General features: G+C 50.8%; 1 protein-coding gene across 1 annotated transcript in view; it reads left to right on the plus strand.

Moving 5' to 3' along the window:
• LOC139748986 (uncharacterized) overlaps positions 1 to 14,103 on the plus strand; it is a 368,011-nt gene that overhangs the window by 42,749 nt on the left and 311,159 nt on the right. Inside the window, exon 6 of the mRNA XM_071662381.1 lies at positions 13,185 to 13,313. Within this exon, the coding sequence (XP_071518482.1) occupies positions 13,185 to 13,313 (129 nt within the window). The remainder of the gene's footprint in view (positions 1 to 13,184; positions 13,314 to 14,103) is intronic.

Genomic DNA, 14,103 nt, shown 5'->3' on the forward strand with positions numbered 1-14,103 from the left:
GTTCCTTCTTTTGGAAAAAAAAAAAAAAAACGAGAGGGGAGGATTTCCAGCCCCCCGCTCCCTTCCCTTTTAGTCGCCTTCTACGACACGCAGGGAATACGTGGGAAGTATTCTTTCTCCCCTATCCCCTGGGATAATATATATATATATATATATATATATATATATATATATATATATATATATATATATATATATATATATATATATATATATATATATATATATATATATATACACCCTCATCCCCATCACTACAGGTGTAGGTCCTACCTCTTTCTCAAGAATGCAGTTTAGGTTCACTGTCTTCCCCAATACAGTTTTTTCTTGTTACTTATCCGGTAACGCGAGATTACTTGAATGTTCATGATACGTTAGTTGAATACAGTAGCTGATACAAATGCTGTTGCTGCTACTGTTACAGTAGGGGAAATTCCCAAAGCAGAAGAACATGTGATAAAAAAAGATACAAAAGAATTTTTATGATTACCAGTGTAAATGAAATTTTTTCCCATCACTACAATGTAGGTGCATCCTCTTCCCATCACAGTAATGTCGGTGCACCATCGTCCCCATACCTACAGTGTAGGGGCACCATCTTTTCCATTATTACAGTGTAGGTGCACCCTCTTCCCGATCATTACAGTTTAGATGTACCCTTTCCCCCAGATGTAGGTGTACCCTCTTTCCAATCACAACAGTGTAGGTGCACCGTGTTCCCCATTATTACGGTGTAGGTACACTCTCTCCTCCCCATAACTACAGTGCAGATGCACCCTTCTCCCATTAGTACAGTGCAGGTGCACTCATTTTTCCATCATTACAGTGTAGGTGCACTCTCTTCCTCATCATTACAGTGTAGATGCAACCCCTTCCCCATTACTACAGTGTGGTTGCACCATCATGCCCATCACTAAAATGTAGATACAGCTTCTTCCCCATCACTGTAGTGTAGTGTACCCTTTTCCCTATCATTACATTATAGGTACACCCTCTTCCCAGTGACTACACTGCAGATGGACCCTCTTCCCCATTATTTCCATGTAGGTGCTCTTTTTCCCCATCCCTATAGTGTAAGTACTCCTTTTCCCTAACACTATAGTGTAAGTGTTCTCTTTTCCCCATCACTCCAGTCAGTGCATCCTCTTCCCCATCACTACAGTGTAGGTTCTACCTCTTTCCCAAGGCTAATATGTAAGTGCAGCCTCTTCCTCATCACTGCAATGAAGATGCACCTTTTTCCCCATCACTACAGTGTAATTTCACCCTCCTCACATCGCTACAGTGTCGGTGCACCCTCTTCCCCATCACACCAGTGTAAGTCCTACCTCTATCTCAAGACTACAGTATAGGTGCACTCTCTTCCCCATCACTACGGTGTAGGTGCACTCTCTTCCCCATCACTACGGTGTAGGTGCACTCTCTTCCCTATCATTACAGTCTAGGCGCACCGTATTCCCCATCATTACAGCGTAGGTGCACCATCTTCCACATCACTACAGTGTGGTTGCCCCATCATCCCCATCACTACAGTGTAGATGCATCCTCTTTTCCATCATTACAGTTTCGGTGCTCTCTCTTCCCATCATTACTGGGTATGTGCATCCTTTTCCCCATCATTACAGTGTAGGTGCATCCTCTTCCCCTTCACAGCATAGTAGACTTATGAGGTTCCCCATTATTACAGTGTAGATACACCCTGTTACCCAACAATACAGTGTGGGTGCAACCTCTTCCCCATCACTCCAGTGTCCGTGCAACCTCTTCCCCATCACTCCAGTGTCCGTGCACCCTCTTCCCCATCACTACAGTGTAGGTCCTACCTCTTTCTGAAGAATGCAGTGTAGGTTCACCAACTTTCACATCACTGCAGTGTAGATGCACCATCTTCCCTATCACTACAGTGTATGTACACCCTCTTCCCCATCACTACAGTGTATTTACTATCAGTTTTCCAGCTACACAGACTTCCTCATCAATGCACTGTGGATGCGCCCTCTTCCCCATCACTTCAGTGTAGGTCCACCTTCCTTCCCATCACCTCAGTGTTGCTGCATCCCAACAATACCGTGTAGGTGCAACCACTTTCCCATCACTATAGTGTAGGTGCACCATCTTCCCCATCACTACAGGGTAGGTCCTATCTCTTTCCTAAGACTAAAGTGAAGGTGCACCTTCTTCCCATCACTACGGTGTCCGCGCACGATCTTCCCCATCAATACAGTGGAGTGCACCTACACTACAGTGTAGTTGCATCCTCTTCCTCATTATTACAGTGTAGGTACACCCTCTTCCTCATCACTACCTCTAAACTTAGAAATCGACACTACCTCTCCACCACAACACTAGCACTACCTGTCCAATACAACACTGGCACTACCTCACCATCACAACATCGGCACAACCTCTCCATCACAACGCTTGCATTACCTCTCACCAAAACACTGGTATTACCTCTCCACCACAGCCCCAGCACTACCTCTCCACCAAAACACCGGCACTCCCTCTCCACCACAACACTAGCAATACATCTCCATCACAACACTAACACTACTTCTTTATTACAAAACCGGCACTACCTCTCCACTATAACACTAACATTACCTCTCCAACACAACACTAGTATAGCACTACCACTTCAACTCAACACTGGCACTACCTCTCCACTATAACACTAACATTACCTCTCCACCACAACACCACCAATAACTCTCCACCACAACAATGGCGTAACCTCTCCACCGCAGCATTAGCACTACATTTCTACCACAACAGCAGCACTACCTCATCACCAGAACACCAGCACTGCCTCTCAACACAACATTAGCACTACCTCTCCACCACAATACTAGCACTACATGTGCACCACAACACCAACACTACATCTCCATCACAACAACGGCACTACTTTTACAACACAACATTGGCACTACCTCTCCACCATAACACTAGCACTAACTCTTCACCACAGTACTGGCACTACCTCTAATCCACATCACCAGAACTACCACCCCTACTACAACACCAGCACTACCCCTCCACCACAACACCAACACCTCTTCAGCACAACACCAGTACTACCTCTCCACCACAACACCAGCGCTACCTCTCTACCACAACACCGGCAAAACTTCTTCACCAAAACACTAGCACTACCTCTCCACCACAACACCAACACCTCTTCAGCACAACACCAGTACTACCTCTCCACCACAACACCAGCGCTACCTCTACCACAACACCAGGACTACATCTCCACAACAACACCAGTAATACCTCTCCAACACAACAACGGCACTACCTCTCCACCACAAAAAGATCCACCACAAAAAGACACTACTCTCCACCAAAACACCAGCACTACCTACCACAACACTAGCACTACCTCTCCAACAAATCACCAGCACTACATCTCCACCACAATATGGGCACTACCTCTCCACTGCAACATCGGCACTACCTCTCTAGCACAACACTATCACTACCTCTCCATCACAACACTAACACTACTTTTCCACTACAACATCGAAACTACCTCTCCACCATGACACTACCACTATCTCTCAGCCACAACACCGGGACTCACTCTTCGCCACAAGAATAGCACTGCCTCTCCATCACAACACTAGCACTATCTCTCCACTACAATGCTGGCAAAACCCCTCCAACAAAACACCAGCACTACCTCTCCACCACAACAATAGCACTAACTCTCCAACACAGTACTAGCAGTACCTTTCCTCCCCAACACCAGCACTACGTCTCCACTACAACATCAGCACTTCCTCTTTACCATAAAACCAGCACTACCTCTTCACACAAACACCAGGACTACCTCTCCTCCAGAACACCAGCAATACCTCTCCACCACAACACAGGCACTACCACTCTACCAAAATACCAGCACTACTTCTCCACCACAACACCGGTACTAGCTCTCCACCATAACACTAGCACTACCTCTCCACCACAAGCAGCCACCTCTAAACCACAACACCAGCACTACCTCTGAACAACAACACCAGCGCTTCCTCACCATCAAAACACCAGCACAACCTCTTTATCACAACACTGGTACTTCCTTTACACCGCAACACTAGCACTATCTCTCCACCTCAACATCGGCAAAACCTCTCCATCAAGACACCAGCACTACCTCTCCACCACAAAACTAGCACTATCACTCCACTGAAACATTGGTACTACTTCTGAACCACTGCACCAGCACTACCTCTCCACCACAACACTAGCACTATCACTCCACCGAAACATTAGTACTACTTCTGAACCACTACACCAGCACTACCTCTCAAGCACAACACCAACACTACCATCTCCACCAAAAAATACGAGCTCTACAATACCACTAAAACACCAGCACTACCTCTCCACAATATTACTAGCACTACATCTCCAACAAAATACCAGCACTACGTCCCCATCAAAACACCAGCACTACCTCTCCACCAAAATATTGATACTACCTCTCTAATGAAACACCAGCACTACCTCTCCACTACATCACTGGCAATACATCTCCAACACAACACCAGCATTACGTCTCCATCAAAACACCAGCACTATCTCTCCACCACAGAAACAGCAATACCCCTTCAACAAAACATTGGTACTAACTCTCCACCATAACACCAGCACTACCTCTCGAACACAACGCCAGCACTACGTTTACATCAAAACACCAGCACTACGTTTACATCAAAACACCAGCACTACTTCTCCATCACAACACTAGCACTACCTCTCCAACGCAACACCAACACTACGTCTCCATCAAAACACAAGCACTGCCTCTCCACCCCAAAAACAGCATTACCTCTTCACCAAACATCGGTACTACCTCTCCACCACAACAGTGACACTACATCTCCACCACACCACCATCAATATACCTCCACTATAAAAACCAGCACTACCTCTCCACCACAACAGCAGCACTAACTCCACCACAACACCAGCGCTACTTCACCACAACAACACTGGTGCTACCTCTCCACCACAACACCAACACTACCTCTACACCACAACGCCACTAACCTCTCCACCACAATACCAGCACTATATCTCCACCACAAAACCGGCACTACCTCTCCACCACAACAGCAGCACTAACTCTCCATCACAACACCGGAATTCCCTCTCCACCACAACAGTGGCGCTACCACTCCACCACAACATTAGCACTACATTTCCACAACAACAGCAGCACTACTTCACCACCAAAACACCAGCACTACCTCTCAACACAACATTAGCACTACCTCTCCACCACAATACTAGCACTACATGTGCACCACAACACTAGCACTACCTTTCCACCACAACAACGGCACTACTTCTACAACACAACATTGGCACTACCTCTCCACCATAATACTAGCACTAACTCTTCACCACAGTACTGGCACTACCTCTAATCCACATCACCAGAACTACCACCCCTACTACAACACCAGCACTACCCCTCCACCACAACACCAACACCTCTTCAACACAACACCAGTACTACCTCTCCACCACAACACCAGCGCTACCTCTCTACCACAACACCGGCAAAACTTCTTCACCAAAACACTAGCACTACCTCTCCACCACAACACCAGCACTACCACTCTACCAAAACACCAGCACTATCGCTCTACCACAACACCGGTACTAAGTATCCACCACAACACCAGTACTGATTCCGCATCACAAAACTGGAACTACCTCTCAACCACAACATCAGCACTACCTCTTCACCATAACATCAGCACTACCTCTCCACCAAAACACCAGGACAATATTTCCACCACAACACTGGCAAAACCTCTCCACCAAAACACCGGCACCACCTCCCCATCACAACACCAGCACTAAGTCTTCAACACAACACTAGCATTACTTTCCACCACAACACCTGCACTACTTCACCACAACAACACTGGTACTACCTTTCAACCACAACACCAACTCTACCTTTCCACCACAACACTAGCACTATCTATCCACCACAACACCAGCATTACAATCCCTTCCACAACATCAGCAATACCTTTTCACCACAAGACCAGTACAACCTTTCAACCACAACACCAGCACAAACTCTCCACCACAATACTAGCACTACCTCTTCTCCACAGCACCAGAACTTCTCTAGCACAACACCAGCACTACCTCTCCACCACAGCACCGGTACTAACCCTCTACGACAACACTAGCACTACCTCTCCACCACAACTGTGGAACTACATCTCAACCACAACACCAGCACTATCCCTTCACCATAACACCAGCACTTCCTCTCCACCCAAACACCAGCACAACCTCTCCACCACAACACTGGTACTACCTCTCCACTACAACATTAGCACTACCACCCCACCACAACATCAGCACTACCTCTCCACCACAGTACTAGCTCAACATCCCCAGCAAAACACCAGCACTACGTCTCCACGGCAACATTAGCACTATCTCCACCACAAAACCAGCACTACCTCTCCACCAAAATATAAGTACTAACTCTGATCCACAACACCGCACTACCTCTCCACCACATCAACGTTACTACCTTTCCTCCTAAAACCAGCACTACCTCTCCACCACAACACCAGCACTACCTCTCTACCACAACACCAGCACTACCTCTCCACCATAAATTTTACTACCACTCCACCATAGCCGTAGCACTACCTCTACAACACAACACCGGCACTACCCATCCAGTACAACGCCAGCACTACCATCCCCACCACAACCTCCCAGCCTCCCCACACCCCACCACAGCCTTCCACTCTTCCCACACCCCGTCACAGCCTTCCAGATTCCCACAAAACCACCACATCCTTCCATCCTCCCGACACCGCACCACAACTTTCCAGCTTCTCTAAACCCACTACAACCTTCCAGTGTCCCCACACCTTACCACAACCTCCCAGCCTCCCCACACCGTACCACAACCTTAAAGCTTCCCCACACCTTGGCTCAACCTTCTTGCTTCCCCGCATTCCACCACAACCTCAAAGGCTTCCCACACCCCACCACAACCATCCAGCTTCCCAACACCCAACCACAACTTTCTAGCATCCCCGCACCCCACCACAAACGTCCAGCCTCACCACACCCCACCATAAACTCCCAGCCTCCCCACACCCCATCACAACATTCCAGCTGCACACCCCACCACAACCTCCTACCCCGCCCACACCCCAATACAGCCTTTCAGCATATCCACACCTCACCACAACTTTTTTGCCTCCCCACATCCCACCACAACATTCCAGCTGCACACCCCACCACAATCTTCCAGCTTATCCACACCCCACCACAACCTTCTTGCCTCCCCACATCCCACCATAACCTCCCAAACTCCATCACTCCAACAAACTTCCTGCCTCCCCACACCCCACCACAACCTTAAAGCTTCCCCACACCCCACCTCAACTTTCCAGCCTCCACACAACCCACCATAGCCTTCCAGCCTCACAACATTCCACCACAACCTCCCAGCCTCTCCTCACCCACCACAACCTTCCAGCTTTACGACACCCCACCACAACCTTCCAGCCTCCCTATACCCCACCACAACCTTCCGGTCCCCCTACACCCCACCACAACCTTCCAGTCTCCCCACATCCTGCCACAACCTTCCTACCTTCCCGCACTCTACCACAACATCCCAGCCTTCCCACACCTACCACAACCTCCCAGTTCCCCAAACCACACCACAACCATCTACACTCCGCATATCCCACTTCAATCTTCAAGCCTCTCCACACCCCACCCCAATCTCTCAGCCTCCCCACACCCAAACAGATCCTTCCAGCCTTCCCACATGGCACCATAACCTTCCACCTTCCCCACAGCCCACCAGAATCTTCCAGCCTCCCCGCACCCCAGCACAACCTTCTGGCCTCCCCACACTCCATCACAACCATCCAGCTTCCCCACATCCTGCCATAACCTTCCTGCCTTCCCACACTACACCATAACATCCCAGCCCTCCCATACCCTACCACAACCATCTATCCTCTACACATACGACCACAACCTTCCAGCCTTTCCACACCCCACGCCATCCTCCCAGTCTCCCCACATCCCACCAGAACCTTCCAGCCTCCCCACACCCAACCACAACCATTCAGCGTCCCCACACCCTACCACAACCTTTCTGCCTTCCCACACTACCCCACAACATTCAAGCCTCCCACACCCCACCACAACCTCCCAGCCGTCCCACAAAAAGCCATAACATTATAACCTCCACACACACCAACACAACCATCCAGCCTCGCCAAACCCCACCATAAACTTCCAGCTTTCCCACATCAAACCACAATCTTCTAGCCTCCCCACACACCATCACAACCTCCCAGCCTACCCACACCACCCTACAGCCTTCCAGCCTCCTCACACCCCTCCCCACCCTAATAGCTTCCTCACACCCAACCACAACCTTCCACCTTTCCTACACTGAACCACAATCTTCTAGTCTTCCCACACCCCACCGCAACCTCCCAGCCTCCTCACACCCCATTACAACCTTCTAGCCTCCTTACACCTCACCACAGCCTCAAAGGCTCCCCACACCCCACCACAACCTTCCAGCTTCCCAACACCCATCCACAACGCTTCAGCATCTTCACATCCCACAACAAATTTCCAGCCTCACCACACCAAACCATAACGTCCCAGCCTCCCCACACCCCAGCACAACTTTCCAGTTGCATACCCCACCACAACCTCCTACCCTGCCCACACCTCACCGCAAACTTTCAGCATATCCACACCCCACTACAACCTTCTTGTCTCCCTACATCCCACCATAACCTTCCAAACTCTCCAAACCCCACCACAACCTTTCAGCTTCACCAAACCCACCACAACCTTCCAGCCTCCCAACGCCCCACCACACCTTTCCAGCCTCCCTAAACCCTATCACAACCTCCCAGCCTCCCCACACCCCGTCATAATCTCCCAGCCTCCCCACACTCCACCACAATCTCCCAACCTCCCCAAACCCCACAACAACCTCCCAACTTCCCACACCCGACAAAAACCTCCTATCCTACCCACACCCCATCACAACCTTTCAGCCTCTCCACACCCCACCACAACCTTCTAGCCTCCCCACACCCAACCATAACGTTCCAAACTCTCCCCACCCCACCACACGCTCCCAATGTCCTCATTCCCCACAACAACCGTCCAGCCTTCCCACACCGCACCACAACCTTCTAGCCTCCCTACACCCCACCACAACCTTCTAGCCTCCCTACACCCCACCACAACCTTCTAGCCTCCCTAAACCCCACAACTACCTCCCAATCTCCTCACACCGTATCACAACCTTCCAGCCTTCCCACACCGTACCATAACCTCCCAGCCTCCCCACACCCCACCAAAATCTCCTAACCTCTCCACACCCCACCACAACATTTCAGCCTTCCCACACCCCACTACATCCTTTGAGTCCCCCAACACTCCACCACCTTTTAGTCCCCCAACACTCCACCACCTTTCAGCCCCTCCACACCCCATTACAACCTTCCAACCTCCCAACACTGCACAACAACCTTCCGGCCGCTTACACCTCATCACAAACTCTGAGCCTCCCCACACCCCACCAAAACCTCCCAGTCTCCCCACACCCCAGAAAAACCTCCCAGTCTCCCCACATTCCACAATAACCTTCCAGCCTCCCATACCCCACCACATTCTCCTACCCTAACCACACCCCATCACAACCTTTCGGCCTCTCCACACTCCATCACAAACTTGTAGCCTTCCCACACCCCATCACAACCTTCTACCCACCCAACACCCCACCACAACCTTTCAGCCCCTCCACATCCCATTACAACCTTCCAACTTCCCAACATTCCATAACAACCTCCCAGCCTCTCCCCCCCCCCGCCCCACATTCCACCACAACCTTCAGCCTCTCATACCCCACCAAAATCTCCTACCCTAACCACAACTCAACATAACTTTTCAGCCTCCCCAAACCACACCACAACCTTCTAGCCTCCACACTGCCCATCATAACTCCAATGCTCTCCACACCCCTCCCCAACCTCAGCGCTCCCCACACCCAACCACAAACTTCCAGCATTCCCACACTGCACCTCAATCTTCTAGCCTTCCCACACCCCAATACAACTTCTCAGCCTCCCCACACCCCTTCACAACCTTCTAGCTTACACACACCCCACCACAACCTTAAAGCCTACCCACACCTACCACAACCTTCCAGCTTCCCAACACCCCACCACAACGTTCCAGCCTCCCTACACCCCACCACAAACTTTCAGCCTCCCCTAACCCCACCATAACCTCTCAGCCTCCCAACACTCCACCACAACCTCCCAGCCGCACACTCCACCACAACCTTCTAGCCGCACACTCCACCACAACCTTTCAACATATCCACTCCCAAACTAAAACTTCTTGCCTCCCCACCATAACCTTCTAAACTCTCCAAACCCCTCCACAACCCTCCAGCCTCCTCACACCCCACCACAACCTTTCAGTTTCCCAACATCACACCACAACTCTCCAGCCTCCCCACACCCTGTCAAAACCTTCCAGCTTCCCCACACCCCACTACAACCTCTCAGCCTCCCCACACCCCACCACAACCTTCCAACCTACCACACCCCACCATAATGTTCCAAACTCTACACAGCTCACCACAACCTTCCAGCATTCCCATACCGCACTACAACCTTCTAGGCTCTCCACACCTCACCACAACCTCCCAATCTCCTCACACCCCACCACAACCTATTACCCTCCCCACACCCCAACACGACCTGTCAGCCTCCCCACATCCCACCATAACCTCCCATACTCCCCACACCCCAATACAAACATCAAACTTTCCCACACCCCACCACAATCTTCCAGCCTTCCCACACCCCATCACAACCTTCTAGCCTCCCCACACCCCACCACATCCTCCCAATCTTCTCACACTCCACCACAGCCTTCCAGCCTCCCCACACCACAACATAACCTAACAGTATTCCTACACCTCTCCAAAATCTCCTTGCCTCCCCATACTACACTAAAGCCTCCAAGCCTCCACAAAACCCACCCAAACTTCCAGCCTTCTCACACCCCACCACAGCCATCTATCTTCCCCAAACCCCACCTCAGCTTTCCAGCTTCCCCACACTCCACTACAACCTTCCAGCCTTCCCACACCGTACCACAATCTTCTAGCCTCCCCACACCCCACCACAACCTCCCAATCTCCTCACACACCACCATAACCTTCCTACCTTCCCACACCGCACCACAACATGCAAGGCTCCTCACACCCCACCACAACCTCCCAATCTCATCACATCCCGAACCAATTTTCCATCCTATCCACACTTCGCAGTAACTTCCCAGCCTCCCCACACGCCACCAAAATCTCCCTGCTTTCCCACACCCCACAAAAACCTCCCAGCCTCCCCACACCCCACCACAACCTTCTTACCTACCGACATCCCACGATAACCTTCCAAACTCTCCAGTCCTCACTACAACCTTGCAGCCTCCCCACACCCCACCAAAACGTTTTAGCATCCCCACACCCCACCACAACCTTCTAATGTACCCACACCACACCACAACCTTTCAGCCTCACCACAACCCTCTAGCTTCCCAACACCACACCACAACTTTCCAGCCTCCCCACACCCTATCACAACCTTCCAACCTCCCCCACCAAACCATAACCTCACAGCCTCCCCACACCCCACCACAATCTTCCAGCCTCCCCGCACCCTACCATAACTTTCCAACCTCCCACACCCCACCAAAAATGTCCTACCTTAACCACACCCCACAATTTTTCAGCCTCTCCTCACCTTACTACAACCTTTTAGCCTCCATAACGTTCCAAATCCATCATACTCCACCACAACCTCCCACTTTTCCCACACCTCACCGCAACCTTTTAGGCTTCCCACACAGCAACACAATCTTATAGCATCCCCACATCCAACCACAACGTTTCAATCTTCTCACACCACACCATAACCTTCCAGCCTTCCCACACCACACCATAACCTCCCACCGTCCCCACATCTCACCAAAATCTCCTTGCCTCTCAATACCCCACCAAAACCTTCCAGGATCCCCATTCCCGACCACAACCTTTCAGCCTCCCAACACCCCACTACAACTTTCCTACCTCCCAAAACCCCAGAACAACCTGCCAGCCTCCCCTCACCCCATCACAATATTTGAGCCTCCCCACACCCCACCACAACTTTTCAACCTCTCCACACCCCCACCACAACCTTTCAGCTTCCCAACACCCCACCTCAAATTTCCAGCCTCAGAACACCCTATCACAACTTTTGAGCCTCCGTACACCCAACCATAACCTCCCAGCGTCCCCACACCCCACCGCAGCCTCCCAGCCTTCCCACACTCAACCACAACCTATCAGCCTCCCACACCCCACCACAACCTCTTACCCTTCCCACATTCCATCACAGCTTTTCAGCCTCTCCACACCCCACCACAACCATCAAGGCTCCCCACACCGCACCATAACCCTCTAGCCTCCCCACACCCCACCACAACCTCCCATTCTCCCCACACCCCGCCACAACTTTTCAACCTCTTCGCACCCCCACCACAACCTTTCAGCCTCAAAACACCCCACCACAACCTTCTAGCCTTCACACACTCCACCTTAACTTTCCAGCCTTCTTACATCCCACCACAACCTTCCAGCCTCCCCACACCCCACAACAACCTTCTAGCCTCCCTACACCCCATCATAACCTCTCAGACTCCCCACAACCCAACACAACCTTCCAGCTTCCCCACACCCCACCACAACCTTTGAGCCGCCCCACACCCCACCATAACATCCCACCCTCCCCACACCGTACCACAACTTTTGAGCCTCTCCACACCCCACTATAACATCCCAGCCTCCCAACACCGCATCACAACCTGAGCATCCCCACACCCCACCATAACATCCCAGACTTCTCATATCGCACCACAACCTATGAGCCTCCCCACAACCCACCATAACATCCCAGCCTTCCCACACTACACCACAAACTCCCACTCTTCCGACGCCCCACCACAATATTTCAGCCTCCCCAAACTCCACCACAACCTTCTAGCCTCCCCTCAACAACCTGTTTACCAACACTGTTCTCCAACAGTTGTGGAAGCGGCTGGTCCCCTGCTGCGTCTGTCCTCCGTCAGCAGGGGGATTAGCGGAGCCTTCCTTTGTGTGGCCTCCAACGGCGTCCCTCCCGCTGTCTCCGCCCGCGTCCAAGTCTCCGTCAAATGTGAGTTGTTCCAAGTCTCCGTCAAATGTGAGTTGTTCCAAGTCTCCGTCAAATGTGAGTTGTTCCAAGTCTCCGTCAAATGTGAGTTGTTCCAAGTCTCCGTCAAATGTGAGTTGTTCAAGTCTCCGTCAAATGTGAGTTGTTTCAAGTCTCCTTCAAATGTGAGTTGTTCCAAGTCTCCGTCAAATGTGAGTTGTTCCAAGTCTCCGTCAAATGTGAGTTGTTCCAAGTCTCCGTCAAATGTGAGTTGTTCCAAGTCTCCGTCAAATTGAGTTGTTCCAAGTCTCCGTCAAATTGAGTTGGTTCAAGTCTCCGTCAAATGTGAGTTGTTCAAGTCTCCGTCAAAATGTGAGGTGTTCCAAGTCTCCGTCAAATGTGAGTTGTTCCAAGTCTCCGTCAAATGTGAGGTGTTCCAAGTCTCCGTCAAATGTGAGTTGTTCCAAGTTTCCGTCAAATGTGAGGTGTTCCAAGTCTCCGTCAAATGTGAGTTGTTCCAAGTCTCCGTCAAATGTGAGGTGTTCCAAGTCTCCGTCAAATGTGAGTTGTTCCAAGTCTCCGTCAATGTGAGTTGTTCCAAGTCTCCGTCAAATGTGAGTTGTTCAAGTCTCGTCAAATGTGAGTTGTTCCAAGTCTCCGTCAATGTGAGTTGTTCCAAGTCTCGTCAAATGTGAGTTGTTTCAAGTCTCCGTCAAATGTGAGTTGTTCAAGTCTCGTCAAATGTGAGTTGTTCAAGTCTCGTCAAATGTGAGTTGTTCAAGTCTCGTCAAATGTGAGTTGTTCCAAGTCTCCG

Source organism: Panulirus ornatus, chromosome 1 (assembly GCF_036320965.1).
Source record: "Panulirus ornatus isolate Po-2019 chromosome 1, ASM3632096v1, whole genome shotgun sequence".
NCBI lineage: Eukaryota > Metazoa > Arthropoda > Malacostraca > Decapoda > Palinuridae > Panulirus > Panulirus ornatus.